Source organism: Salmo salar, chromosome 10, assembly GCF_965601325.2.
Source record: "Salmo salar chromosome 10, fSalSal1, whole genome shotgun sequence".
Lineage (NCBI taxonomy): Eukaryota > Metazoa > Chordata > Actinopteri > Salmoniformes > Salmonidae > Salmo > Salmo salar.
In genome coordinates, this window is record NC_138300.1 from 84,463,158 (window position 1) to 84,490,716 (window position 27,559).

Below are 27,559 nucleotides of genomic sequence, written 5' to 3' on the forward strand. Positions count from 1 at the left end.
AAAAACAATGTCCTCTCTGGACAGCTTTAAAAATAAAGTAAAAATATTTTTGATGTCCTCTGTGCCCATATGAATAACCCCTATGATGTAACTGGAATGATGAGATAGATGTTCTTCTTTTATGATTTCACTGTCATGCTGTGTTCGATCTTGTCTAGCCATCTTGTCTCAAGAGGACCACAATGGAAATAAGTCCCAGACTTTATTGTGTGTTATCCTCCATGATTTTATTCATGTGCATGTATGGCTTTTAAGTTTTATGTGTGCTTGTTTTTTAAAATGGTCGAATTAATAAACTAAACTAAACTAAGTACGGCTTAAAGTGGTCCTGTGGACAGATACTCCAATTTCCGCTGTGGAGCTTTGCAGCTTATCTTTGGTCTCTTTGTTGCCTCTGATTAATGCCCTCCTTGCCTGGTCCATGAGTTTTGGTGGGCAGCCCTCTCTTGGCAGGTTTGTTGTGGTGCCATATTTTTTCAATTTTTTAATAATGGATTTAATGGTGCTCCATGGGATGTTCAAAGTTTCAGATATTTTTTTATAACCCAACCCTGATCTGTACTTCTCCACAACTTTGTCCCTGACCTGTTTGGAGAGCTCCTTGGTCTTCATGGTGCCGCTTACTTGGTGGTGCCCCTTGCTTAGTGGTGCTGCAGACTCTGGGGCCTTTCAGAACAGGTGTGTATATATACTGAGATCATGTGACACAGATTGCACACAAGTGGACTTTATTTAACTAATTATGTCACTTCTGAAGGTAATTGGTTGCACCAGATCATATTTAGGGACTTCATAGCAAAGGGGTGAATACATATGCACATAGCACTTTTCAATTTACATTTTTTGTTGTTGAAACAACTACTTGTTTTCATTTCACTTCACCAATTTGGACTATTTTATGCATGTCCATTACATGAAATACAAATAAAAATCCATTTAAATTACAGGTTGTAATGCAACAGAATAGGAAAAACGCCAAGGGGGATGAATACTTTTGCAAGGTACTGTATATTGTAGTTTGTGTGTGTCTGTTCGTGCACGTGTGTGTGTATGTGCGGGATTGCGTGCATATGCATGGCTTATGAGTGTGTGTGTGTCTGTGGCATCCAGCACAAGCTTTGTTGTCATTGCCAAGTTTTTCACTGCTGCTGCAGCTAACATGTTTCAGCACTGCTCTGAGAGGTCACCTCTGATTTTACAGTAGCCTTTTTCACATAGTTCTTCCTACACTTGGCACATGTACTACCAGACAGACAGAAAGATGACATCACCCCAGAGTAATGCAGACAGAGCACCTGGGTTGGCGAGCCCTGGGCTTACCTGTACTGCAGCTCCAGACTCCTGTTATGTAAACTTAAAATCGTAATGAGTCGGGCTTTCCATAGAACCTAGTTGGAGCGTGTCTCAGCTTGACCGGAAAGCACACACATTTCTGTAGAATTGTAATATTCTCTCCTACATTCTATTCTTTTTGGAATTAAACAGTAAAGCATTAGTCAGTTGAGGATGTTCTCAGCAGGTTTACATAAAATAATTCACATATCTGTAAATAATGATAAAAAGATTCGCTGAACAGGTGCAGGATCTTAATTTGTCCACCCTGTTGTTGCAGGAAATGTCCTTTAAAAAGGATTCTAAAGTTTGTAATATCTACTTTAAAATGTCTGAGTTGATTTGCCCGAACTAAGAATGTATCAACCCCTACACAAATGTCCATTAAAGCTGGAATCTGCATTAAGTGAAAAAACACCAGTTTGCCCCAGCACATTTGTTATTGTTTTTGTTCTGTTTATGAAATGTAGGAGAGGTGCATCCAGCACTGTGAGAAAATACATTCACCAAACATACTCTGCTGTTCTATCGCTCGTGCAGTGTGGGGCTTCACAGATGCCCATCGCTCTTCACTTGACACATCATAATTCCATTCTCAAGCTTGATTGGGTTGTTTTGAAGGCAATGTTATTTCTCAGTCATCCATCCACTAGACATTCCCCTCTCCATTCCTATGCATGAATAGCTAATAGGATCAAAATTCCAATATCACATTCCTGATCCTAAATTTAATAAGACATTCATGAAAACTGGATATGTGAAAACCTGCAAATAGGAACTAATGAATAAATTCATATTTTTGGAAAACTATGGACCTGGCTCAGCTCATCTCACAAATGTTTCAGAATCTAGAATCTAAAACCATGGCTGCTATACATTATTTACAATACAGGGGGGGCAACAGTTGTGTCCTTATGGAAACTTTGACTGGGTTTATAATATTTAGTTCTGAATTCCAGCTCAGCTTAGTCCATGGATTGTTGAAAAAGATTGCACAATTGTATTTTAAATGCTTTCAACCTTATGCAGCCCACCTTTTTTTCTCATTTTTTTTATTTTTAATTTTGCCCATTGGGAACTTGGTACCTGTAGGTTGAGTACATTTAAGATAAACTCTTATAATAGCTATATAATACATTATAATTGTAGTACTGTTTGTAGTGGAGGTGTGTTGTAGTCCTGTTGAGCAGCTGTCTGTCCCAGTGGTGCAGTCAGGCCAGTCCAATCCTGCTGCTCTCTTCTCCACGACAGGCACACCAGCCACCCCTTACACACAATACAGCTGCAGCCAACCCTCAGCTTGACCTCTGACCTCTCAACCCCCAGGAGAGTCTGTGTATCCAAGGCATTCAGAGAGAAGGTCGATAACACTTCCTGCAGAACAGAACTGCATGCTAAGCAATTGAGGTTAAGAGCAGCAGACCACTGTCAATCCCATCGATGGGGAGGGAGATGAGCTGCTCAGGTTGTTGACCTATTTTGACAGACTTACGGGGCTAATGGAACGTCTTTTTTTCACGTCTGTTAATCAGCGGTAAATAAAAGATGAGCTGGTGGAGCATCAGACAGGCCCTGATCTATGATTGGCATTACAGCGTGAAGTGAGTGTGACTGACTCTCTCTGTGCTCTTAATGTGATGATTTTCTGACCATCATGCATTACTCCTCCACTCTACTGTACTGTGTCCATGACCTCTCTGGGAAGCTGCCAGGCTATTAGCCTTCTATATGTACAGTATAGCTCACAGTATGGTGGTCACCCAGTGTGGCTCACAGTATATCAGATCCTTTTCCTTGTTCATTGAGAGATACTCCAAAGTTTACAGAAAGCAAAAGCCTTTTAAAACACCAAAGCATTTCAGAATTTCAATAGCTCTAGTTGACAAAGTTCCAGAGTTGTGAACAGCTTCATGGAGCTTGCAGGGGTAAGGGATTGTTCATGTTCAAGCCTTATGAACAGTATCATTTCAGAAGAGATTTACTAGCTGGCAATTATCTCAAAGTGATGCACATGGCAACACTAAAGGAGAGACAAGAGAGAACTGATATGGATGAATGTTCCTACATAATTGGACATCAAGAGATATGTATTTATTGCTAGCTGGTTCTTTTATTGTTGGGGATGTACTGTCACATGTAGTGATTGTGTAAATGCAGAAAATGCAAGAAATTAGCTTGAAAAAACAAGGCATTCTTTAATCTCTTTTCGGGAACAGTAAAAAAGCTGTTAGCTAAAGGATATTTAGTTATTAAAAACAGTAGACAAAAAGACTTCAATGTACTGTGTAATAGCCTTTCATGAAAATAAAATTGTTGCACTTCATTGCACTTTGAACTCCTGTGAAGTTTAGGGAGATTTAAGTATTGCTTGAGGGATTTTGTGAACTGGGAAGAGAGGAGTGGATATGCTCAAATATACATGAGCGAGGATGCTCCAAGATTGCTCAATTATGAAGCAGCTAAGGGAAAAAAAACAGAACAACTGCTGCTGCATTTCAACGAGAGTCAGCTCTCTGTGAATGCTAGCATGCTATTAGGGTTATACACAGACTATCCCATTAGTAGTTTGGAGGTGCTGCAGCCTGAAAGCAGTTAAGTTGAGAAGCTCATTATGTAGTACAGTGATACACCTCTGCCATCATCTTAGAATGGAAAACAGCATAGGCCTATACTGGCAAATTCTTTGTTTTCTCAGTGAAATAAGTATGGAGAAGCGACTCATATTTTTTTTTTTGGGGGGGGGGGGAATCACTTCCATTCCAATTCAACACCTGGCTGTAGTTCCCATGCAGAACAAGCCCAGAGATCTACTAGGTCATTGAAAACATAATCTTAACTGGTCATAATGAAAAAGGAGTGTGATGGTAGCAGTCCCTCGTAGAACCCTAAGGGGGTGTTGGAAGGAGGGTGATCTTGGATGATATGTGATATCAGTGATGACAAAGGGCAGCAGGTGGTCTGTCCAGACGGCTGAGAGGCAGGTCGGATAGTCTCCTGGCAGAGGACTCACCTTCCACCTGCCCAGGGGGCTTGCTATGATGCCTGGCGACGCCTGCCTGTGCCCTTGGCTGCCTTTGGAACTGCTGCTAAAGCTTCTGGGCTGACAGCCACACAGGCTGATTAGAGGGGAGGGGGAAATATGTCTAATGGGCTATAAACAGCAACGCAACAACCTTGTGGCCATACTGCCACTGATTGGTGAATGGGTGGTTGACTAAATGACTTTGGGTGGTTGTTATTTGGACGAACATAAGGATGAGTGAACGTCTAAAGGAATATACCCATTTGAACTTTATTTTTTATGGCTGGAGCCTGGGAATTAGACTTGTTCCTTTCAGCTAAAAAAAAAAAAAGCTGAGAGAATCAAAAGTGTGTGTTTCTTTACCCTGAGGGGCCAGGAAGAAGCAGGAAATATCACTGATGTGGTCTGCGTCCACACCAGTCACTCCCATCCTAATGTGTCGTGCTAATAGCTTCTCACTGTAGCAGTGCAAACATTATAGGATAAGACCCTTGTATTCTGGGGAGGAGAGGATTGTTAGGCAAACTGAGTTATGAATAAAACCTTAAATCATTCATTTAGGCAGACAATGTATTCAGCAGGCAGAGCCAGGCGAACTTACCGTTGCCTTCGCTAGGTTTGTCTCAAGGTCTTTATATTGGTGCTCATAAAGGAAGGAAGGATTGTATATACACGTGAAAATACAGGAGTCATTTGAGGTTGGATACTGCAATAGTTAGTCTTTTCCTATAGCAAAATAAAATATGGACTGAAGTGTGCTTCCAAAAAACCTTGCATTAAATAATTCATCATGAGAACATTATTTGCATTGTTGAAGTGAGCTTACTACCATTTCTACCATTTGGCTGACTTAGCAGAACACTTCTGAGTGACCTAACATTCTCATCAGAGTAACCAAGTCAGAAAAGGGATGAAATTCTGGAATAAATCCCCACTGGTTTTAAGCCAACTGAAATTATTATCATAAGCTGATTTTCTCTACTTCAAAGCCCTCTGGAATGTCTGCATTAGAGTTGTCACAAATCAAGATGACAAGCTGAGGCACTTATTTAAGCCGTTTCCCTGTACTTATGGAACCAGTCAACATGCATCAAAAAGTCATTTATTCAAACACTTCAGAGTGAAATGACAAACCTTCCTACCAGTATTAGGCACAAGGAATTCAGTTCACAAGGAGGCCTTATTACAGTCTTTGAAGGCACCCCTCACATGGAAAACTGCAGTTTAAAAGTGAATCCTTATCATTAAAAAGTTCCTGTTAAGTTCTCCTTCCTATCAGGGACTGCTGAAAAAAAATAAAAGGTTGTTGCTTCCGTGCGGCTGTCATCCCACAAACTAACTCCAGAAATAAAACACAATTCAGAGAAGAAAAAAAGGTTAGTACCCTCATTGACCCATTATCAACCCACCGAGCAAAAACTGGTTGAATCAATGTTGTTTCCATGTAAAAAAAAACTATTTCCTCTGAAAGGTCAATGATACATTGTGTTTCTTTGATATATCTCATTGTTTTATAAAGTTGACTTGCACTGTAGGCTATTTGTTGGATATGAGCGTTTGCCGAGTTCATAAATCCTGTGTGCTGAGAGCCTACAGCACCACCTATGATGGAACGGATAGTGTTCCTGCTTACTGTAGTTTATCAATTGTCATTTACAAAAAACACATCAGCCCTTGAGGCTATTTTCGCCCGGGTTGAGAGGTGGAATGATCTAGTAGTGGATCCCTCAAAAGAAGAACACGTTTCAAAAATAGCCTCAGTCAAAAATACTGCGCAATATACCCAACCCAAGTCAGTGGTCTGTCTATAAAGTGTCTATTTCTCTCCATGGTCATGGATAAGACTGTTTGGAAGCATGGTGTGGATGTCTCTTTGTGCTATGAAGGAGTAGAGCCAGCTGATGACATCCCTCTTTGAGGACCTTGTGTTCAGATCATCTGGAATGGGGGGGGGGGTTGGAGGAGCAGGAATGGGCGACGCTGGCGGAGCCACACTCGTCACCCGATGGACACACGTCACGCTGTGCTGCGGGCAGGCAAGCCCTAGCAAGCCTCTGCCAGTCACTACGGTCAGAAACATGTGACACCTGTGAACAGAAAGGGTGGGGGGGAAAAAAAACTGTGAAACCCAAGTCTCAGGAGGGAGAAAACGGCAACCGACAAAACAGCTCCAATGAGAAATACAGACTCAAGCCATCTCAGTTCTGGATTGTATCAGTGCAAGATGATTACTGTACATTCATGTCGTGCAAAATATTGATTCACAGTAAGACTACTGTACAATAATCATGCAGTTCAACAGTTGTTTTTCAAGCAGATCCTCCTCATGTAAATGCATTTTTTCCCCCCATAAACAATGTGTACGGACTTGACAGATGCATGACTTCACTTGGGAAACGGGCGCACACAGTTTGTACATCTGCTGTTGTATTCCTCTGGTTTTGGCTTTGAGGCAACCTCTTTTCCTCTCTCCCCTCCTCCCAGCAACCAACCCCCCTGTTGTCAGCATTCCATATATTGTGCAAATGATCCCGCACGTAGCATGATCAGCGTTGGAGTTGGAAGTACCTGCAGCCCTGGAGCAAAAAAACAATGGGCCAGTGAGCTCCACAGCCACCGAACCAAACATGGCTCAGATCAAAATAACAAGGGAGGAGGACTGCTAACAGATTTAGGAAGGCTAGCGCATAGAAAGCTCCAAAGCAGTCATACCTCTATTTCTTAAATTATATACACTACCGTTCAAAAGTTTGGGGGTCACCTAGAAATGTCCTTGTTTTTGAAAGAAAAGCAAATTTTTTGTTCATTAAAACAACATAAATTTTATCAGAAATACAGTGTAGACATTGTTAATGTTGTAAATTACTTTTGTTGCTGGAAACGGCTGATTTTTTTTAAATGGAATATCTACATAGGCATACAGAGGCCAATTATCAGCAACCATCCATCCTGTGTTCCAATGGCACGTTGTGTTAGCTAATCCAAGCTCATAATTTAAAAGGCTAATTGATCATTAGAAAACCATTTTGCAATTATGTTAGCACAGCTGAAAACATTTGTTCTGATTAAAGAAGGCCAGCATCCCAGAGTTGCCTCTTCACTGTTGATGTTGAGACTGGTGTTTTGCGGGTATTAATTAATGAAGCTGCCAGTTGAGGACTTGTGAGGATTCTGTTTCTCAAACTTGACACTAATGTACAGTTGAAGTCGGAAGTTGACATACACTTAGGTTGGAGTCATTAAAACTCGTTTTTCAACCACTCCACAAATTTCTTGTTAAGAAACTATCATTTTGGCAAGTCGGTTAGGACATTTTTTCCAACAATTGTTTACAGACAGATTATTTCACTTATAACTCACTGCATCACAATTTCAGTGGGTGAGAAGTTTACATACACCGTTGACTCTGCCTTTAAACAGCTTGGAAAATTCCAGAAAATGTAATGGCTTTAGAAGCTTCTGATAGGCTAATTGACATCATTTGAGTCAATTGGAGGTGTACCTGTGGATGTATTTCAAGGCCCATCTTCAAACTCAGTGCCTCTTTGCTTTTGATTATCCTATGATGTCAAGCAATCAGCCAAAGACCAGAATTTTTTTTGTAGACCTCCACAAGTCTGGTTCATCCTTGGGAGCAATTTCCAGACGCCTGAAGGTACCACGTTCATATGTACAAACAATAGTACGCAAGTATAAACACCATGGGTCCACGTAGCCATCATACCGCTCAGGAAGGAGACGCGTTCGGTTTCCTAGAGATGAACGTCTTGTGAGAAAAGTGCAAATCAATCCCAGAACAACTGTAAAGGACCTTGTGAAGATGCTGGAGGAAACAGGTACAAAAGTATCTATATCCGCAGATAAACGAGTCCTATGTCGACATAACCTGAAAGGCCGCTCAGCAAGGAAGAAGCCACTGCTCTAAAACCGCCATAAAAAAAGCCAGACTACAGTTTGCAACTGCACATGGGGACAAAGATCTTACTTTTTGGAGAAATGTTCTCTGGTCTGATGAAACAAAAATAGAACTGTTTGGCCATAATGACCATCGTTATGTTTGGAGGAAAAAGGGGGAGGTTTGCAAGCCGAAGAACACCATCCCAACCGTGAAGCACAGGTGTGGCAGCATCATGTTGTGGGGGTGCTTTGCTGCAGGAGGGACTGGTGCACTTCACAAAATAGATGGCATCATGAGGCAGGAAAAGTATGTGGATATATTGAAGCAACATCAAGACATCAGTCAGGAAGTTAAAGCTTGGTCGCAAATGGGTCTTCCAAATGCACAATGACCACAAGCATACTTCCAAAGTTGTGGCAAAATAGCTTAAGGACAACAACGTCAAGGTATTGTAGTGGCCATCGCAAAGCCCTGACCTCAATCCTATAGAAAATTTGTGGGCAGAACTGAAAAAGCGTGTGTGAGCAAGGAGGCCTACAAACCTGACTCAGTTACACCAGCTCTGTCAGGAGGAATGGGCCAAAATTTACCCAACTTAGTCTGTGGAAGGCTACCCGAAATGTTTGACCAGGTTAAACAATTTAAAGGCAATGCTACCAAATACTAATTGAGTGTATGTAAACTTCTGACCCACTGGGAATGTGATGAAAGAAATAAAAGCTGAAATAAATATTTCTCTCTACTATTATTCTGACATTTCACATTCTTAAAATAAAGTGGTGATCCTAACGGACCTAAAACAGGGGATTTTTACTAGGATTAAATGCCAGGAATTGTGAAAAACTGAGTTTTAATGTATTTGGCTAAGGTGCATGTAAACTTCTGAATTCAACTGTACTTGTCCTCTTCCTCAGTTGTGCACCGGGGCCTCCCACTCCTCTTTCTATTCTGGTTAGAGCCAGTTTGTGCTGTTCTGTGAAGGGAGTAGTACACAGCATTATACGAGATCTTCAGTTTCTTGGCAATTTCTCACATGGAATAGCCTTCATTTCTCAGAACAAGAATAGACTGATGAGTTTCAGAAGAAAGTTCTTTGTTTCTGGCCATTTTGAGCCTGTAATCAAACCCACATCAAACCCACAAATGCCGATGCTCCAGATACTCAACTAGTCTAAAGAGGCCAGTTTTATTGCTTCTTTAATCAGACAACAGTTTTCAGCTGTGCTAACAATTGCAAAAGGGTTTTCTAATGATCAATTAGCCTTTTAAAATTATAAACTTGGATTAGCTAACACAACATGCCATTGGAACACAGGAGTGATGGTTGCTGACAATGGGCCTATGTAGATATTCCATAAAACAATCTGCTGTTTCCAGCTACAACAGTCATTTACAACATTAACAATGTCTACACTGCATTTCTGACCAATTTGATGTTATTGTAATGGACCAAAAATGTGATTTTCTTTCAAAAACAAGGACATTTCTAAGTGACCCCAAAATTTTTAACGGCAGTATATATATATATATATAAAAACATTTTTTTTTTTTACAAAAGGAGTTACTGCAGTTACTATAGGTCAGGTATCACATCCCTTTTCATGGGCAATGTCAACTCCCAGCGGTAGGATAAACCAAACGGGTGTGGAAACATGCTTATTGTGTTAACTGATGCGTGACATGGTTTTATAGGATTTACAGTATGGAGACTCCTGAGGACAGGCAGCATGGCTGCTCAGTGCTTACATTAAACAGGTATTAGAACTAGGCCATGCGTACAGTTTCTAATTCAAGTTTGGCCTACACACTTCCGGCAAGGCTGAGAAATCCCACTAGAGAGGTAGAACTGGTTTCAAAATCCCCCAGCGAGATTTCTTTTTTTTAGCATTTAGAATTAGAATGCATCTGAATTAAATGAGATGGTGAGAGCCTTTCCTTTGAGCCTCTCTCTTTCTCCTGGTCCTATAGAGTGAGGCAGGGATTTGAAGTTAAGCTTTCTTTACGTTTCCCTTCCTCTGCTTCTCTGTGATCCGCTCTCGGCAGTAGCAGCCCGCCGCGAGCAGAGTGTTTACCCAGAGGATTTGGAGAAGAGAAACCCCTCGTTCCACCTCTGCGGCCCTCCAAGCTAAGCACCGTTAATCCTCTCCTCGTCACCTTGACATGTTTTCACTGCACTCCAATTTAATGCTAATCCTTTCCCTTTGAGAGTGCAGAGGCATTAAATAGCAGCAATCAAACAATTTCAGAACATACCGGTGTACTGGATATTATGGGCGCATCCAGGTAGCAAGGGAAAGGATAAATTCACACGGTGCACTGCAGTGCTTACACACCTCTTTGATCATCACTACAGAAGTCACTAAATCACATAGTATAGATAACATTTTAATATAATTCACATCTGTTCAATGGGACTCATGAATAAAGCAATAAGGTTTCTCTCAGGTTAGCATATTTATTGGAAAACAGCAGCATATCGTGCAGCATGTTGCTTTAAAAGTGAGTTTTTAATCATAAGAGTTCCCCTCCTATCAGGGGCAGCTGGGGAAAAAAAGGTTTTAGCTTCTGTGCGGCTGTCATCCAACAAACAAACTCTAGAAATAAACCAAATTCAGAGAAAAAAACACTTTCGTAGAAAATGTTATGATCTATGTGGAATGAAATGAAATTCCAGGAATCTTGAAGTCGTTTTAATTACGTACAAAATTGCTGCTGCATTAAGAAGCTTAAAGGCAGCTAAAATGACAGTCTACGATGACAGTTTTGCTTCGCTGGTAATGAAAGGGGTAAAAACACTTTAAACAGGTAATAATATTTATGAGTAATCCTGCAGTATCAACCTTCAAAGCCTGTAAAGGACTCTACTAACAAATGAGTAAAGGGATAAGACAGACAATTAAGCCCAATTATCTTTTAATTCCTTCTGCATCAGCCTACGATTGTGTCGCTCTTAGACAAGATGCAACATGCCCTGGAAATGGAGACCAACAAGGCTCCATTAAGTCTACCCAACCTTTGTGTTGGCAACATCTCTGCACATCCTGCTCTTACACCCCATACAGAGCGTCTTAACCCTTTACACTCGTGGGAATTGGCCTATGGATAGGGCTACATTTAATTGTTTCTTACAGAAGAAATATGAAAAACAACCATGATAGCAATTTAAAGTTTGGGAAAATTATTAGACCAAAGTTGAGGACAACAGTTCACCTGACAAGAGTGAATCCAAACATTACACTGTTGATTTTACATTTACTGTACTTTGCCACATTTTGTTGATAACAAAATCAGAAAAACACTCTGGACACATTCAGTAGCATAAGATTACTCCTGGAAAATCTAGGGTCGGTGCAACATAAGAAAAAAAACATTGCAAGGGTTTGAGTGAGACGACTAACTGGTGTCTTAAAGTGACTGGTGTCTTGAGTGAGACGACTAACTGGTGTCTTAAAGTGGCACAAACCTAGCCAGTGTGCACAGTTCCTAAGCAATTTTAATGCACTTTTATGACTCAAAGAAGAATCTTCCACTATAAGGTACTTTGAGCTCTACTAGCTGGTCAGGAACTAGAGCAAGTACACTAATAGTTTCATTTGGAACACAACCCTGCATCCCTGCCAGCACACAATGACTGCCGTTGTTTATGCAATCCAAAAACGGTCCATTATAAAATCGCAATCTGGGTCAGGTGGGCATGATTTGAAAGCTTGTTCTATTGCAAACATGACTAGCTAAGTTATAAAATATGATTTTACAGTGTTGGTTTTCACAAGACTATTCAGAGAAACAGATTGTTATTGTGGTGGGCATTGAAGGAGTCATGATTGCATTCAGGTGTGTGTGTGCCCTGGCGAACTGTGACTTAAATCAAAACTGTATATATACACTATATATACACAAAAGTATTTGGACACCACTTCAAAATAAGTGCTGAAGTGTGTAAAAATCATCTGTTCTCGGTTGTAACACTCAATACCGCTACTTTCTCTGGAAGCAACATCCGCATGTTTGGAGCTTCATGAAACACAAGCCTAAGATCACCATGTACAATGCCAAGCATCAGTTGGAGTGGTGTAAAGCTTGCATTCTCTGGAGTGATGAATCCCACTTTACCATCTGGCAGTCCGATGTACGAATCTGGGTTTGGCAGATGCCAGGAGAACGCTACCTGCCCGACTGCATATGGCCAACTGTAAAGTTTGATGGAGGAGGAATAATGGTCTGGGGCTGTTTTTCATGGTTCGGGCTAGGCCCCTTATTTCCAGCGAAGGGAAATACAATGACATTCTAAACAATTCTGTGCTTCCAACTTTGTGGCAACAGTTTGGGAAGGCCCTTTCCTGTTTCAACATGACATTGCCCCCATGCACAAAGTGAGGTCCATACAGAAATGGTTTATCGAGACTGGTGTGGAAGAACTTGACTGGCCTGAACAAAGCCTTGACCGCAACCCCATCAAATACCTTTTGGGATGAATTGGAATGCCGACTGCGAGCCAGGCCTAATCGCTCAACATCAGTGCCCGACATCACTAATGCTCTCGTGGCTGAATGTAAGCAAGTCCTCGCAGCAACGTTCCAACATCTAGTGGAAAGCCTTCCCAGAAGAGTGTTATAGCAGCTAAGGGGGGACCAACTCAATATCAATGCCCATGATTTTGGAATAAGATGTTTGACGAACAGGTGTCCACATACTTTTGGTCATGTAGTGTATATATAGCACATTTCATATATGGGAGCAACGCAATACTCTTCACAGGAAAAAACAAAAACAATGAAAAAACTGAATTAGTTACTACACAACAAAGAGGATTAAAAAAAACGAAAGAATAACAAAAACGGAAAGACCCCTAAGGTACCTTAAGGAAAAGCAGATCTAAAAAGATCTGTTAAATATGTCCACAGTTTCAGCCCCCCTCAAGTTCTCTGGCAGGCTATTCCAAAGGCAGGGGGTATAGTATTTAAAGGCTGCCTCTCCATGCCTCTTGGTCCTAGGCTTTAAGAACCGTGTCGAGGAGTTGGAGAAGAGGAATGGAGAACAGTAGTATCAAAGAATGGAACTAAAATTATAAAGTGTTGAAAACTGAAAGGGATGATAAGCGGATGTTCCTTGTTGGGATGGGATTTTTTTGATAAGGATGTGTATCTGGGAGATCCGTTTGGGGTCTCGAAGGTGGTGAATCTTGTGCTGGAAAAAGTGGGATCAATCAGAGTGACCAGGAGAGGACTTGTCCTCATTAATTGTGTCTGAAGAACAGAAGGCGGCGGCAGTGGGCATCCCGAGAGTTGGGCCATCTGAAGTGTTGTTTGAACTCTGGAGAAGAGCACCTGTTAAGGGAGTAACCTCTGGGGTGTCAGTGGAAATAAAGCAGGAAATCCTTGCGACAAGAATCCCAGATGTGGTTAAGGCCCGTCACCTGACCCGCATTGTGAAAGGAGGAAAGGAAGAAAGTTTCTCAGTGCCATTGTTTTTTTTATAATGATTACCTTCCTACACATCTAAAGTGTACACACACACACAAAACTGTAAAAAATTTGGTCACGTTTCAAATGTGTGCAGACGGAAGGAGCATATGGGAGATCGGAGCGAAGAACGGCCATGTTGGAATTGTGGGGGGGAATCATGTCCCAGAGCTTGTGGAGTACCCTGTCCGAGGTTGAGGTGGCTAAAGTTAGGGCGGTCCATCTGATCTCCTATGCGGAGGCGATCAAAATAATTGATTTTGGTTTTGGATGCACCACAGTCCATGGTGAAGGTTTGTCAACTAAGAGAACCAGACATGCAGTATGTAAAGAAAGTGGATTTTGTGGCGTTCATTGCAACTGTGATAAACTGCACGGCTCAAGTAGCAACAAAGTCAAAGAAATTGGACATCATTGTGGCTGCGGTAGGAAAGTATCTGAGGCTTCAGGAATTCACAGGAAGAGCTGCAAGGGTTATTAGTGACGGAAGATGTGCCGCCGTCCCAGGCTCCTGAGCCTGTGCAGGGGTCAGACATGGATTATTGCATTTAACAGTTGAGGAGCATGTTGAGTGACTTCCTGGTAGTCAGTATGAGTGACATACCGTATACTTGGTTATTTCTAAATTCCGTTATGATTTTCAATACCGCGGTGCTACGCCACTGCTTATAACTAGAAATCTAAGATGTGTCAAATAAATGATATCCAGCTGAGCATTTGGTTTGCTAACTAGCTATGTGGCTCGATGTCAAGATCAAGCTTCTTGGTTACAGCAGATATCAAGATATGTTGCCTAAATTGTTTTGAGCGTCAAAAAAAAAAAAAAAGTGCCGCGTGTGCACTTCCGGTAATACTGTATACTCCGGTATGGTACAGAACGGTATGAACATCTGGTTACCGCTCAACACTAGTAGGATTATTTAAAAAAAATCAACATACATTTTGTCTTTTGGGATCTTTTATTTTCATCCTGCACAGTAGGTGGCGGCAATACAACTTTTGGATGTAGTCCGCCGTAAAACCCCAACGAAGAAGAAGAAGTGCCACTCTAGCGGGTGGAGGGGCCTTGCAGTGTGTGTACTGTGTGCGAGTGACAAAGGGAGCAAGGGAGAGACAGACAGCAACCAACCATAGCAAACCGACTCGCGCTTGTAGACTAACAGGCTGACCACGTCGCGTGCGCGAGCGTTGCAAAATACATTCCAAAATGTATGTTATTCAATTATTGCACCCACACTGCTCGCGCACATCTGCGTTGCCAAGGGCTAAAATAGAACTCCTTTCTATTTCTGACGCAGATCGCACTGCAAGTCCTGCCTCTCCTCATTGGTTTATAGAAGCAGGTACCCACGTGCCATCTCCTCATTGGTTATACCCACGTGGGTGATTGAAAGATGAACTGTGTTGCCAGTCGGTGTAGTAATACTATAAAAGTTTAGATGCCAATCACCATATCAGTTCAAAGATTAAAAAGCCTGGAAGGAGGAGGGATAACTAGAAACGATTCGGTTGACCGTTTTAGGTGTGGATTAATTATCGGAGTAGAGGACCTTGTGCATTTCAGGTAAAATAACATCTCAATGTTTATATCCCAGGACAAATTAGCTAGCAACAGCAAGCTAGCTAAATAGGACAAATTAGCTAGCAAGTGCAAGCTAACTAGCTAAATTGGCATAAATGTTTAATGCTTTTCGACCTGTTCCCAAATTAATGTAATTGGTTCAGAGTTTGTTTTGATATTTTAACCTGCGTGTCGTGATCGCGTTTGGTGTAGGGGGACAAAATAAATGTATGCACGATGGCGCGCGCAGCCTGTTTGGGTTCTGTGTTACTAGCTAGCTTGTCATAGCTAGATTATTTGTCATCAATATGATATCTGTATTACTGGTCTTGACTGCATCAAATCGAGAGAAGCTAGTTAGCTAAGATAGCTAACATAGCTAGGTAGGCTAGTTGAGGCTGTATGAGCTTTCTCCGTGTCCTACAGTTAAATAACTCCATTCAGATTATTAAATAGCAGCCACCTGTTGGCTGTTAGTCGTTGTAGCCTATCCTTATCATTTAACTTTTAAATCCATGATTTTAACTCTAAATCTCCTAACTTTTTTGCCACACACAAGGAGGCTCTATGACAACAAGCCACAAGTTCCACTCTGCATAGGCTATTGTTGAGCAGTGGCGACATACTGTTAACATTTTATCCACAACGGTCTTGTTTTTTGCGGTTGTAATCTACTGTGAAGCCAAAATGTTCCCAAACTGGAGATTTAAGCAATAATCATCCAATTCTGGTTTATCGAGCCCACCACTCGCCATCGTACAGAACTAGCTACCGACTGCGTATCACAAAAAATATAGATTGTTTGAAATGAGACAGTTAAGATTTTAATTATAAACGTGCACATAAACTCTAGCTAGTTGTTAACGGAATAGGCTACAATGTTGTTTTTTTTTTCAGCTCAAATTTACTCCGGAGGCAATGGCATACAATGCAGAGTAGGCATATCCTATAGGCCTAGTGTTTTTATTAGGGATGTTAAATGGTTAACCGTTATTTGGTTAGCCGCCGAAAATAACATTTGACAGGTCACGCTTATTGGTCTATAAATTAATTTGCGGGATTAAATTGGCACGTTTGTATTTGTCAGTCGTCGTGTATCTTATTTATCACAAGTTTCTAATGGAGATTTTCATCTCTGGCACAACTGCTCGCATTTGGTTTAGAACAGTGTTTTCCAGCGAATTGTATTTTGGAAAAATGTTTGAAAATTACTTTATTCCCTGATTCATTACAGGAGTTGCATGCAGGTAGCGTACTGGTTAAAGCTTTGGGCCAGTAACCGAAAGGTTGCCAGTTCAAATCCCCGAGCTGACAAGGTAAAAATCTGTCTTTCTGCCCCTGAACAAGGCAGTTAACCCACTGTTCCTTGGCCCTCATTGTAAATAAGAATTTGTTCTTAACTGACTTGCCTCGTTAAATTAAGGTTTAAAAAAAGTTCAATAATAGGCTATAGCATTTTGACTAACACAATAGGCTTGTCATTGTTGCATGTTGCTATTAAGCTCTTAAATGAAAAATGTCCGGTCCGTGTATGTATGCAGTGAGAGCTTTCACTCTCTCCAAAATCTGTCCAAACCAAGCTCAATGTGTTTCTATGTCGCCTGCCTTCCAGCCTTGGGACAACTACCATTGTTAGGGATGAGAAATAAACATCTCGTCATTATATACAGATCTCTGATAGTATTTTCTGTTGGCCACGTAATTTTACTGTTTGGATTTATTTTTATACCATGTTAACCGTTTAATGAGGGTCAGTTAGTCAGCAGCAAAATTTGAATCCCTAGTTGTTAATTTTTGTAAATATTTATGTATTCATTCGGATTCACAGTGCGGACCGAAACGAGGTTCCCATACCGATTGGTTCCGTATGAATAAGTGCACCGTTACACCCCTAAGCTGTCAGTCAAAACCCATACAGCGCTGTGAAGTCAGAGCCAGAGCTGATGTCATGTATAGCATTTTACTGTTCAGCCACTACGTCCCAATTTAGGTGCTTATTAGTGCCCCAATCTGATCTGCCATATTCAACCCGTATAAGGGCATGAATGTAAAGGGCTAAAACTACATGTCCGAGTGGAAAAGTAATAGCTAAGTGTGAAAGGATATTTTATTTGCAGAAAAAACAAGAGGAGAAAGCACAATAGCATATCACCCTGTTCCTGGGAATTGTATGATAGTAGCCAGATTTTTTAATTACAGTGTGCTGTACAACAGCTCATGATATTCTTATCTACACGAGACACCAGTCTAGACTAGAGCAGAATGAACAGCTTTGCGGCCTAATGCGATGATGATAAAGTTGGAAATTTCAGGGCGGATAGAGATAGCAATGAGCCAGTGGATTCCAGGAAAGGGAAGTCCAGTGCAATGCCATGTCAGAATGTTGCTTAAATCCACTGCCAATTTACACAGGGCAGGCCGAACAAGCAAAGCTTAGCCCCACTATTCTGGGGAGAGGAAGCTGTGTGTTTATATGTAGTCTGTGTGAATATGTTTCTCTGCGTTGTGAGGGAGAGAGAGAGTCTGCTCGATCTGTGATTCACTGTGTCTAGCTATCAGGTAAAAAGCACTGCTTTACAGTTGTCTCTCCAGTACATTGGGCCAAAACGCCATGTTTCCTGCTATAGTAACCATGTACTGTGCCAAAAAGAGAGATCAGATTAATATCCACACAATCCGATTTAGTGCCTCTGCAACATTGATACAATTAGCTGGTTTAGTCTTTCTGGAAGCAGGGGGTGGTGGTTGGCATGGGGTCAGGACTGTTCCAACTGTTGGCAAATTACCTGGATTACTGAGGCACAGTCGAATGCAGCTGCTCAACACAATCCCTCTGGACTGGAGGCAAGAGAAGGAGTAACATCCAGTGTACCCAACTCAAAAACAATGTCACGTGTTGGGACACACACAAGCGGCAATTACTTTAACTGGCAAAGCTCTGCCAGTGCCATGAGTAAAATATCATACAAATATATCATGATGGCTATTTATTACCAAAATGCCACACACCCAGACCATCTTCAGCCATAACATAGGCAAAGCTGAACGTAATACCTTTCAAAAGGCCATGATGAATTTTTAATGGATGGCTATGAAAACATTCACAGTATTGTCAGAGTTCATTGACCAATTGATACTTGTCATTGTAAAGCTTGTAAAAGTAGAAGTCGCCCCAGTTCTAACATCTCCACAACTAAAATGAGAGGTCAGACCAATGAGAGGTCAAACCAGGGACAACGGCAGGGAAAAATGCCATCCTTGTATGCACAGCAGAGTTAGTATCTAGTAAATCCAAATGTCGACCTAAGGAAATGTTTTCTTTCCCCTCTGAGGCGTTGCCCGTTGTGTAAAATGATTCAAATTACATATGTCACCAGGGTTTGGAGGCTAAAGCAATGAGGTCTCATGGATTCAGTTGCCTAGACCGCGCTCCGTGTAGATTAGGCTACATATTCAACATTCGCTAGAGTGGTATAAAACAGCACAACATTGTTTCTCAGAGACCACCCATTGGATCTGATAAATGGTTACAGTAAAACACCCAGGCCATTAGCATTAGGTCTACATTCCCTTCTAAAGCAGAGGAAATGGTCATGTCTAACGTTCCCCATTTACTACACCCATTAACCTGTTAGGGCTAGGGGGCAGTATTTACACGGCCGGATAAAAAACGTACCCGATTTAATCTGGTTATTACTACTGCCCAGAAACTATAATATGCATATAATTATTGGCTTTGGATAGAAAACACCCTAAAGTTTCTAAAACTGTTTGAATGGTGTCTGTGAGTATAACAGAACTCATATGGCAGGCAAAAACCTGAGAAGATTCTGTACAGGAAGTACCCTCTCTGACCACTACATTCCCTTCTAAAGCAGAGGAAATGGTCATGTCTAACGTTCCCCATTTACTACACCCATTAAGGCTTGTCTACAGTGTTGCAGTTTGAGATGGAAAGTTCTGGTGAGCGAGCAGGCAGAGTGTAGCCTGAGGTGTGTAGCAGCCTGGCAGGCTCCCCCCCTCTCTCTGGCCCATTGACTGTGGTGTAGCTCAGATGTTGTCTTTGATAGGAGACCCCTGGCACCCAGACAGTCACACATCTCTGCTGCCACTTTGCCAAATTGCCCAGGGTATTGCTGGGTAGCTCACAGGCTGGTTCATTATAGAAAGACACCATTACTGTTTTTCTGTTCAGAATGTTATGGTCAACCATCATTACATTGACGCCTCTGGGTCTGATGGGTTCATAAAAACATGCTATAAAAGATAATAGCATAGGATGGGAGCAGAAGACCTTCAGTGCAGTGACTTGATTCATACTGAATCTAGGCTAACATTCGGTTTGCTGACAGAGTGAAAGATCATGATGTTACAGTAGTATGTTCTTATTTTCTGCTTGGGCATAATTCAATCAAACCTGAAGTCACTGTATAACAGAGCAGGAAAACTCCCCGTCTCCAAGCAAGCCAAGACACACATCTTTTCTCTTCATTGCCTGGACTCTTCTTCTCCTCTTCCTCCCACAACCAACCGCTGTCCTACTTCATATTGTACAGGAGTCAGCTGTAAGCCACACTCAAGCCTATTATAAAATCATCGCAGCTCACGTCAGCCACTGCAAACAGTGTTGAGCGGAGCTGTGTGCTGCTGTAAGTAGGGTCTCATTAAGGCCTTGCAAAACAGTGAGGAGTGTGGGCAGGGGGAGAAGATGGCCAGCGGATGGGGAAGGAAGGTCTCTCTCAAGGAGCAGTGAAGGGGCATTCCTCCTCTGACTGCATTCCTCCAGACCACAGCAGCAGCTCGGACACAATGAACCAGCTCAATGTGGAGTTTTTACTGTGTCCTCTGACACGCCACCTATCCTGTTGACACAACACAGCCCCACGGCCAACAGATTATTCCATAACAGAGCCTGAGCGGGAGAAAAGTCCCTGTGTGTGACTGTGTTGTCCACAAACAAAATGTCAGGAGTGAGCAGATTCACCCCTGGGACACAGCTGATTAGAGGCATAACGCTGTGCCAAGAGAGCTTTCCAACAGGCCGACACCTCCCTTTGGACATTCATTAAAGCCAAAACGACAGCTTTGGGAGGGCAAAGCCTGTGAGACCAACATTGTAGAAACATTGTATAGAAACTATCTGCCGTACTGATACGATTAATTTGTCCTGCTAGAGTGTGACGGCGTGAAAAACGCCATAAATGTATGTAATGCACCAGATGATTCTAAATGCAATGAATTATACTTCAGAAAACAGTCGCCGTACTGGATTGGATTAGCCTAATAAGCCTGACTATTCGACCACCCATATCCATCCACATTGTAACCCTAATCCTCCTCGTGGGCTGGCCAGGAGTCAGGGGAACAACGAGGTTAGATAAGGTTATTGCTAAGCCCCCATTACATGTGTTCGCTTGTGTTTCACAAGCCCTGAGATCTGATAGGTGTTCGAGGCTAATGCCCAGCTTTAGGCTAACGGCCAGAGGAGCTTGGGATGCCCTTTTAAAGTACTCAGATATGTCTCTGATATGAGGAACCAGACTTTTTTTTACTCCAGTATCTCTTCGCTCCAGTGGAGTCTAAAATGATAAGGATACACATGCCTGACATAAAATGTACCGACTGACATGTGATCTTCTGTCTACTGTTGACATAATAATAAGCCTATTATTATTATCATATTAACTAATTATAATAATCCTATTATTATCATATTAAATCATTGTCTATGATAGTGTTTAGCTATTAATGTATTGATGTGAATAGCAATATGTACATTGATGTGTATACAGGGCTCATCTGTAAAAGAGACCTTGGTCTCAGCAGGACTCCCTGTTAAAAGAAAGGTTATATAAATATTGCCTGTGAGCTGTGGTAAAGTTCAGGTGCAGTACCAGAGAGAGATCCTTGAAAAACTGGTGGAGTGTGGCAGGCTGCAGTCAGGTAGTCCCTCTCTCTCTCCCCCTTCCCTTTCGCCTGCTGCAGTTGTTTAAAAATGTATGGGCTAAAACAGGGTTCCCAGCCGCTGCATCCTTCAGCCGGGGAGGGAGGAAGGGCAGCCACCCTGGGGATCTAGCCTCTGTAGCCCGGCCCGCAGGAGCTAATTATGAAGCTGGGCCACCTGCTCCTCTGTGAAATGGAGCCCTGTGATGTTGGCTTTGAGGTGGGTGCTAATGATTACACACAGGAACAGTCAATTAACCCCATCAGTCCCGAGACCCCAGCAAAAACCGTCTTTTCATTTGTTCAGCCTTATATTTAGCCTCACAATTAAGTGTTTTACCATTTACTTTTCAGGACAACCAGGGCTACAAGTAGAACACAAAACTACTTGACATAAACAGTTCATGAGTTTTATTGACAATAGTCAATAACAAAAAATGTCAGCCAAAGCAAAAAAAACTAAAATGAATTTATATGAACGCTGGAAGTACAGAAATTGTTTGCTCACTAGTCGGTGACAACGGTGTGGAGTTTGGAATTTGTGACAGCAACAATGTGAGAGTATAACAGTATTATAGACACCATGTCCTGGGATTCCCTATGATCTATGTATTAGAACTCCGTTATCTTCTAACAACTCTTGTCTAGCATGTGAGCGTCATAGAACAAAACATGTTACGTGCTTGTTTGTAAGTCTCCGCTCTTCATAATTTGGAGCTGAAACCATTCGGACTCGACAGACGTTTTTTGTAAAAAGACCAGGCCCCTTAGGGAATCCACCCTGGTCTCACAAACACTGCTCTAGCTAAGCCCCCGTTAAATCACACAGACTATTGGTTGGTCTGTAGCTCAAACACACAATGTTTAAAAAAGGCAGTTATAAGTCCAAAACGCACCGATGTTATGGTGGGACTAATTGGGTTAACCCTTCAAAGAGGAAGGGAGACTTTACCTCTGTGCTGTGAGCTGAGGTGATGCGTCTCTGAACTTATATATGTCTGCTACTCTCACCAGCCTAGTGGCTGATGCCAAAACACGGACTTGAGCCTCCCTGTTCCCCGTGGCAACATCTTCCAAGCAATACCCCAACCCCCTTTATAGTAGCTCAGCACCAGCAAACACACACCTACCGCTCAGATAAGATTAACCATAGATTATAGGAAACCAAATGCTATGTTCAATAACATTGAACAATTGAGGCACAAGCATAACCTTAAAATGCCTGCGTTGGGCTTATCTGGTCATTATTTATTCATGATAAAAACAGGACATGTCAACAGTTTAGGAAACCATTACAGTGTACTTTAGACTCTATATAAATGTAATGGGTATCGGTACATTTGGGACCTCCTGGCTTTCACAACGCAACGGCACCCCACCCCCCCATTAGAGTAGCTCTCTGTGGTCTCTCTTCAGTCTCTGTGGTCTCTCTTCAGTCTCTGTGTAATTACACTGATTGAGCCCCAGTGTGTTCTCCAGCTTGTGTGCTAATAGCCAATTGACTGGAAAACCTCTGTAATGCAGAACACAAATCAATGTCTGAGTGGCTTACCACTGTACTGCACCACTGGGTGGGATGTGTCACTTTGATCCCGACTGAGAAACACAGGGATTTCCCCCAGATAAACTTTACTGTAGCTACCACTCCCAGAAGCCACCATGAGAGGTCCTGCAATGTTTTTGCTTTTCATTGTTGCCACTTCTAGATGGTTTCTCCGGGTATTATTATTATTATTTTTATTAGCCCCACCACACACACTTCAAACAGCAGGACATAGACAAGCTTAGCTGTCAGTATTTACTTTGATACTGATACCAGGTTTAGTATTACGATACTCGATACCATCCCGATACTCAATTCCAAAACGATACCAAGGCAAAAAAAAAGAAGGCGTATTAGCCAAAGTCAGAGAACGGCACTTGACCCAGATCTTTTGAGTTCAATATTATTCCATTTATGTCAATTTTTCAGATAGCCATGTATAAATTAATTAATCTAATCATACAATCAATTTGACTTTGTTTTACCAATCTAACTACATAAAACAATGGTAATAATTTATTTTTGCTTCATTTTGTTTTGGGGGGGGTGTTGTAGGTACATAAGTGTGCATTGTCTCTTTAAGACCTAATGACATCAAACACACAGTGAGCACGGTTACATGCACACAATGCAATTATTGTGGATCGTCAGGTTAATATAATAGTTTGATTTAAACGTTCACATGCTGTGCAAAAAGAGCGATTTCCCTAATAATCCTGTTTAAATGGACACATCTGAAATCAGGCTACTTGATGGCACTTTGATAAACGCAGAAAATTGACAATCACAAACGTTCTACCATAGCGACCATGTTATTTTTTGTAATCATATTTGATTCGGAGTTCGGACATAAAGTTTGTATGTGAAAACTACTTCTAAAACGCATACGTTCAGTTGTTCCGAACTCACTTCACTTGCGCTAAAGAGGGAAGCTCGCTCGGCTGGTGCTAGCACATGCGCAGATCAAATACACTGTTTGAACACCGATTAAAGGGGTTTACTTGTCGTCATAATAATAATAATAATAATAAGAAACATTGCGCAGAAAACCAAGTGTTTTAATCGGCATATGCTTACTTCGATTTTGACCTAAGGCCGATTAAGATAAGCAGAGTAAGGTGTTCACGTGGGCTGTTGCGGTGATCGTATTACCACAACAACGGCAGTTATGAGTCATGACCGCAGTCAAATTCCACGTGACTCACCGTGACCTCCTCTTATGCCCTCTGGACATGCGTCGGAAGTGACTGTCAGGTCACTAATGGCCTGGTACTCAGTTCTCCATTGTCCGGTATTGATTGACAGACCGGTTTGGGTTTTTACTTTAACTTCTATAACAGTATTTAGATGTTTGGTTTGTTAAATGTGATATGCTGTGTGTAACGTCCATTTTTATAGTTTACCTCGCTACTTGAGTCATCCTTCTCTGCTCTCTCACCCTCCATGCCGCTTTCCACACAGACCTAGCTCCGCCCCCTGTCACTCAAGGAGTGCATGTTGTTGTTGCATGGTCAATGCAGCACATGCAACAATGTTGATGACAACAATGCCGTTTTGACTTTGCTTCTGTAAGAACCTGCTTACTCTGGGTAGTCCCAGAGCCACTCTGCTGCTGTCTTTCCAGGCAGCCCAGCCGCTGCATCTCCCAGCCGTGGAGGGAGGTAGGGCAGCCACCCTGGGGATCCAGCATCTGTAGCCTGATTTCTAAGGTGTGTATCATTCACATCTAAAGTTGCCAAATAACTCTAAATCTAGCTAGCCACTTCACATGCGCACTCACTCCGGAATGGGAAAAGTGAAATTATATTCTTCTTACTATAAAGTCATATTATGTAAAATAATGGCATGGGACTTATCTTGTCTGCTAAATTAACTAGCCAAATAGCACACAGTAGACCAACTCATATTCTGTTATACATTTTCTTCATATCATAATGTTTCTTTTGACCTGCCTAAAATAAAGGACTTATTGTGATGGTGTATATTAAATTGATTTATTAGACATTTAAATGTAGATATTCCAAAAGGTGCGCATCAGCGGCTTGTATGCGTCGAGGCCTGGAGATGCTAAATGGGTTTGTTAATTAACGGTCAATTACCATGAGACCGGCAGTCATTAGCATGACAATAACCGCCGGACAAATTGTCATGACCACCACAGCCCTATAGGGTAGTGAATTGATGTTAGCTTCAGCTGTAAGCTAGCAAGGAAAGTTAGCCTACAAAGCTGAAAGCTACTGGTATCTTCTTCCATTGTAAAGTGTTCTAGCCTCTAATGGACATTGTTTTGCGACAGTAATTAACAGTTGCAACCTTTCCACATAACGTGTTCCATTATTCAAGTGTGTTAACTTCTGTGCAGCATGAGTGGGGCACTAACATGATGCAGCCCAGACTGAGTGAGTGCAGTGGTTCCTCAGTACAGGCTAAAGCTAGCATTGAGTAAGTGAGCAGGCACGGTGCGTTCGCGCTATAAGGGGACATCGGCTGCGTTGATATGCAAACTTGATGCTCTCTAAAATAAGTAGACGATTCGAGACATTTGACAGAAGTACCGAAAGTAACAAAAATTTAATTACTGAACCTTTTTTTTCATATTCTAGTACCGAAAAAGTACAGAAGTTTCGGTACTGGGTAACACTAGTCTGTTGAGTGTGTACGTCAAAAGCTAGCAGACTTCTGAGGCTCTTTCACCTGAAAGCCCTTGAGTGAGAAAAGACAGTCAGTGTTTGGGGAAATATAGGACATGTTATGTACAGTGCTCTATTAATATTGTCAAAGGATGTACGCAGTGCATGTGCTTGCATAGGAATTCTTACAAATATGACATTTCTTACCAACATTACTACTAGGACAAAACAATATGCTTATTGCTCACCCAGTTCTGGAGACCTCTCCTTATTCTTGTAGAGAGGCAGCTAGGCTGGTAGATGTTTCCAGGTGCTTACGAACGCAGTAGGAATTAGTGAGTAAGGCACTGTGGTTATACTGTTCCAGCTATCGGACGTGGGGTCATAACAGTCTAGCGTCTTGCAGCGCTGCGTCCCAAAGTAGCCCCCCACCACGTACAGTTTGTTTCCAGAGGCCACAGCATGGCAGCTCATTCTTTTAGAAGTCATGTCCCCAACACGAGACCACTGGTTGGTCTCACAGTCAAAGCGGTAGGCAGAGGCGGCGGTGAACTCAGTGTCTCCACCCATGATGAAGATCTGACTGCCTAGAACAGCGGCGGCCGTGTATCTCCACGGCTGCGGACACTCTGCTGCGATGGCCCAGCGGTTCCCTAGAGGGTCGTAGCACTGCACCTTGGAGGCCTTGTCTCTGTGGATGGTTGTGCCACCAAAGACAAACAGCTTCAGCTTGGCGCTGACCACGGCTGCATTGCTAACACCGTCTCTAAGTGGTGCCATCATGGTCCATTTGTTGGTAAGCGGGTCATACCGCTCCACCTGTTTGAGGGAGACTGAGGGGGAGGCAGGGAAGACGCCTGCTATGGCAGTGTGGCCGCCCACCACATACAGGCAGTTCTCCAGTTCAGCAGAGCCATGACCGAAACGTGCTATCAACATGGGTGCTCCTTTAGACCACTCCTCGTGGACCGTGTCATAGATCCAAACATCCTTAGACACCCCGTTCTCAGAACCCCTCCCCCCAGTCACGTAGACCTTACAGCCAATGGCGCAGGCACTGAACTCCTTCCTGGGGCTGGGCAGGTCTGACTTGGGGATGATCTCCTTGGCTTTGTGGTCCACCTGGTAGATCTTATCACACATGAAGGTCTGTCCTCCCAGGATGAGCAACGTGTGGCCTGCCTTGCGGGGTCGGGCACAGGGGCTGGTGACCACCCCATCGTTCTGCAGAATTTTCTTCTTGCACTGCATGGCCTCCTCCACGATCTGCCGGCTCCTCTTGTCTGACATCACCAGCTCCTCGCAGGCCACTGCCTCGATCAGACACTCAGAGGGCAGCAGGGCCAGGCGGATGCCCCGCAGCAGCTCAGGGAGGTAGTCTCTGCGGCCATCCAGGTCGTATCGCACCCAGCGCATCACAGCGTTGAACACGATCTGCTCATCCTCGATCTCCAGCTCGTCACTGAGGATCAGGTCCAGCAGCTTGTCTTTGTTGAGGCCGTAGAAGTCCTCCGTGTCCCGCACCGCCTCAAAGTGCACCAGGCACATCCTCCAGGAGAGCTCATATAGCCGTTTGCACTGGTGGGCGTCGGACAGCAGCATCATGCCCAGGCAGTTGGACGAGTGCAGGTTCTTCTCCAGGAACTCTGCGGCAGCGTCTCGGATGTCGTGGAACTGCAGCATGTCTCCCGCCTCGAGTAACGACTCTGCGTTCTCCTCATTGATGATGACGCGTGATGAGTAGGCAAAGTCAAGCAGCAGCTCCAGCACCTCTGGATGCACACTGTCTCTGAAGTTCACCTCGTTGTCCAGGCTCTCCCTCAAGCCTCCACTGAACATGGCCTCAAAGTAGCGGCTGCATGCAGCCAGTACGGCCCGATGGCAGGGGAAGGAGCGGTCCCCTGCCCACAGTGTCACATCAGTGAACATGCACTGCTTTCGGAGGGTGTTGAGGTGGGTGAGCACACTGTCTGGATGCGAAGGCTTATGGAACAGAGAGATGTTCATGGAGCCCGTGCTGGTCCGGGACTTGCGGTTCTCGTGGACGCTGACTGACATGGTTTCAGAGATCTCCAGACCCAGAGAGTCGCTCGTCTCAATTTCTCCAACTAAAGAAAAAACAGAAAAATAAGAGATATGGAAGTAACTGCTTGATGTTTTTCCCCAGA

General features: G+C 42.8%; 1 protein-coding gene across 2 annotated transcripts in view; it reads right to left on the reverse strand.

Moving 5' to 3' along the window:
• Nucleotides 1–5,440: 5,440 nt before the first annotated feature.
• The window catches only part of enc2 (ectodermal-neural cortex 2), a 47,712-nt gene continuing 25,593 nt past the window's right edge, over nucleotides 5,441–27,559 (reverse strand). For both annotated transcript variants that reach the window (XM_014124439.3, XM_014124438.3), the window contains 2 exons: nucleotides 25,640–27,499; nucleotides 5,441–6,441 (listed from right to left, as the gene is read on the reverse strand). In XM_014124439.3, the coding sequence (XP_013979914.1) occupies nucleotides 25,680–27,449 (1,770 nt within the window). In that variant the 5' untranslated portion in view covers nucleotides 27,450–27,499 and the 3' untranslated portion in view covers nucleotides 5,441–6,441; nucleotides 25,640–25,679. The remainder of the gene's footprint in view (nucleotides 6,442–25,639; nucleotides 27,500–27,559) is intronic.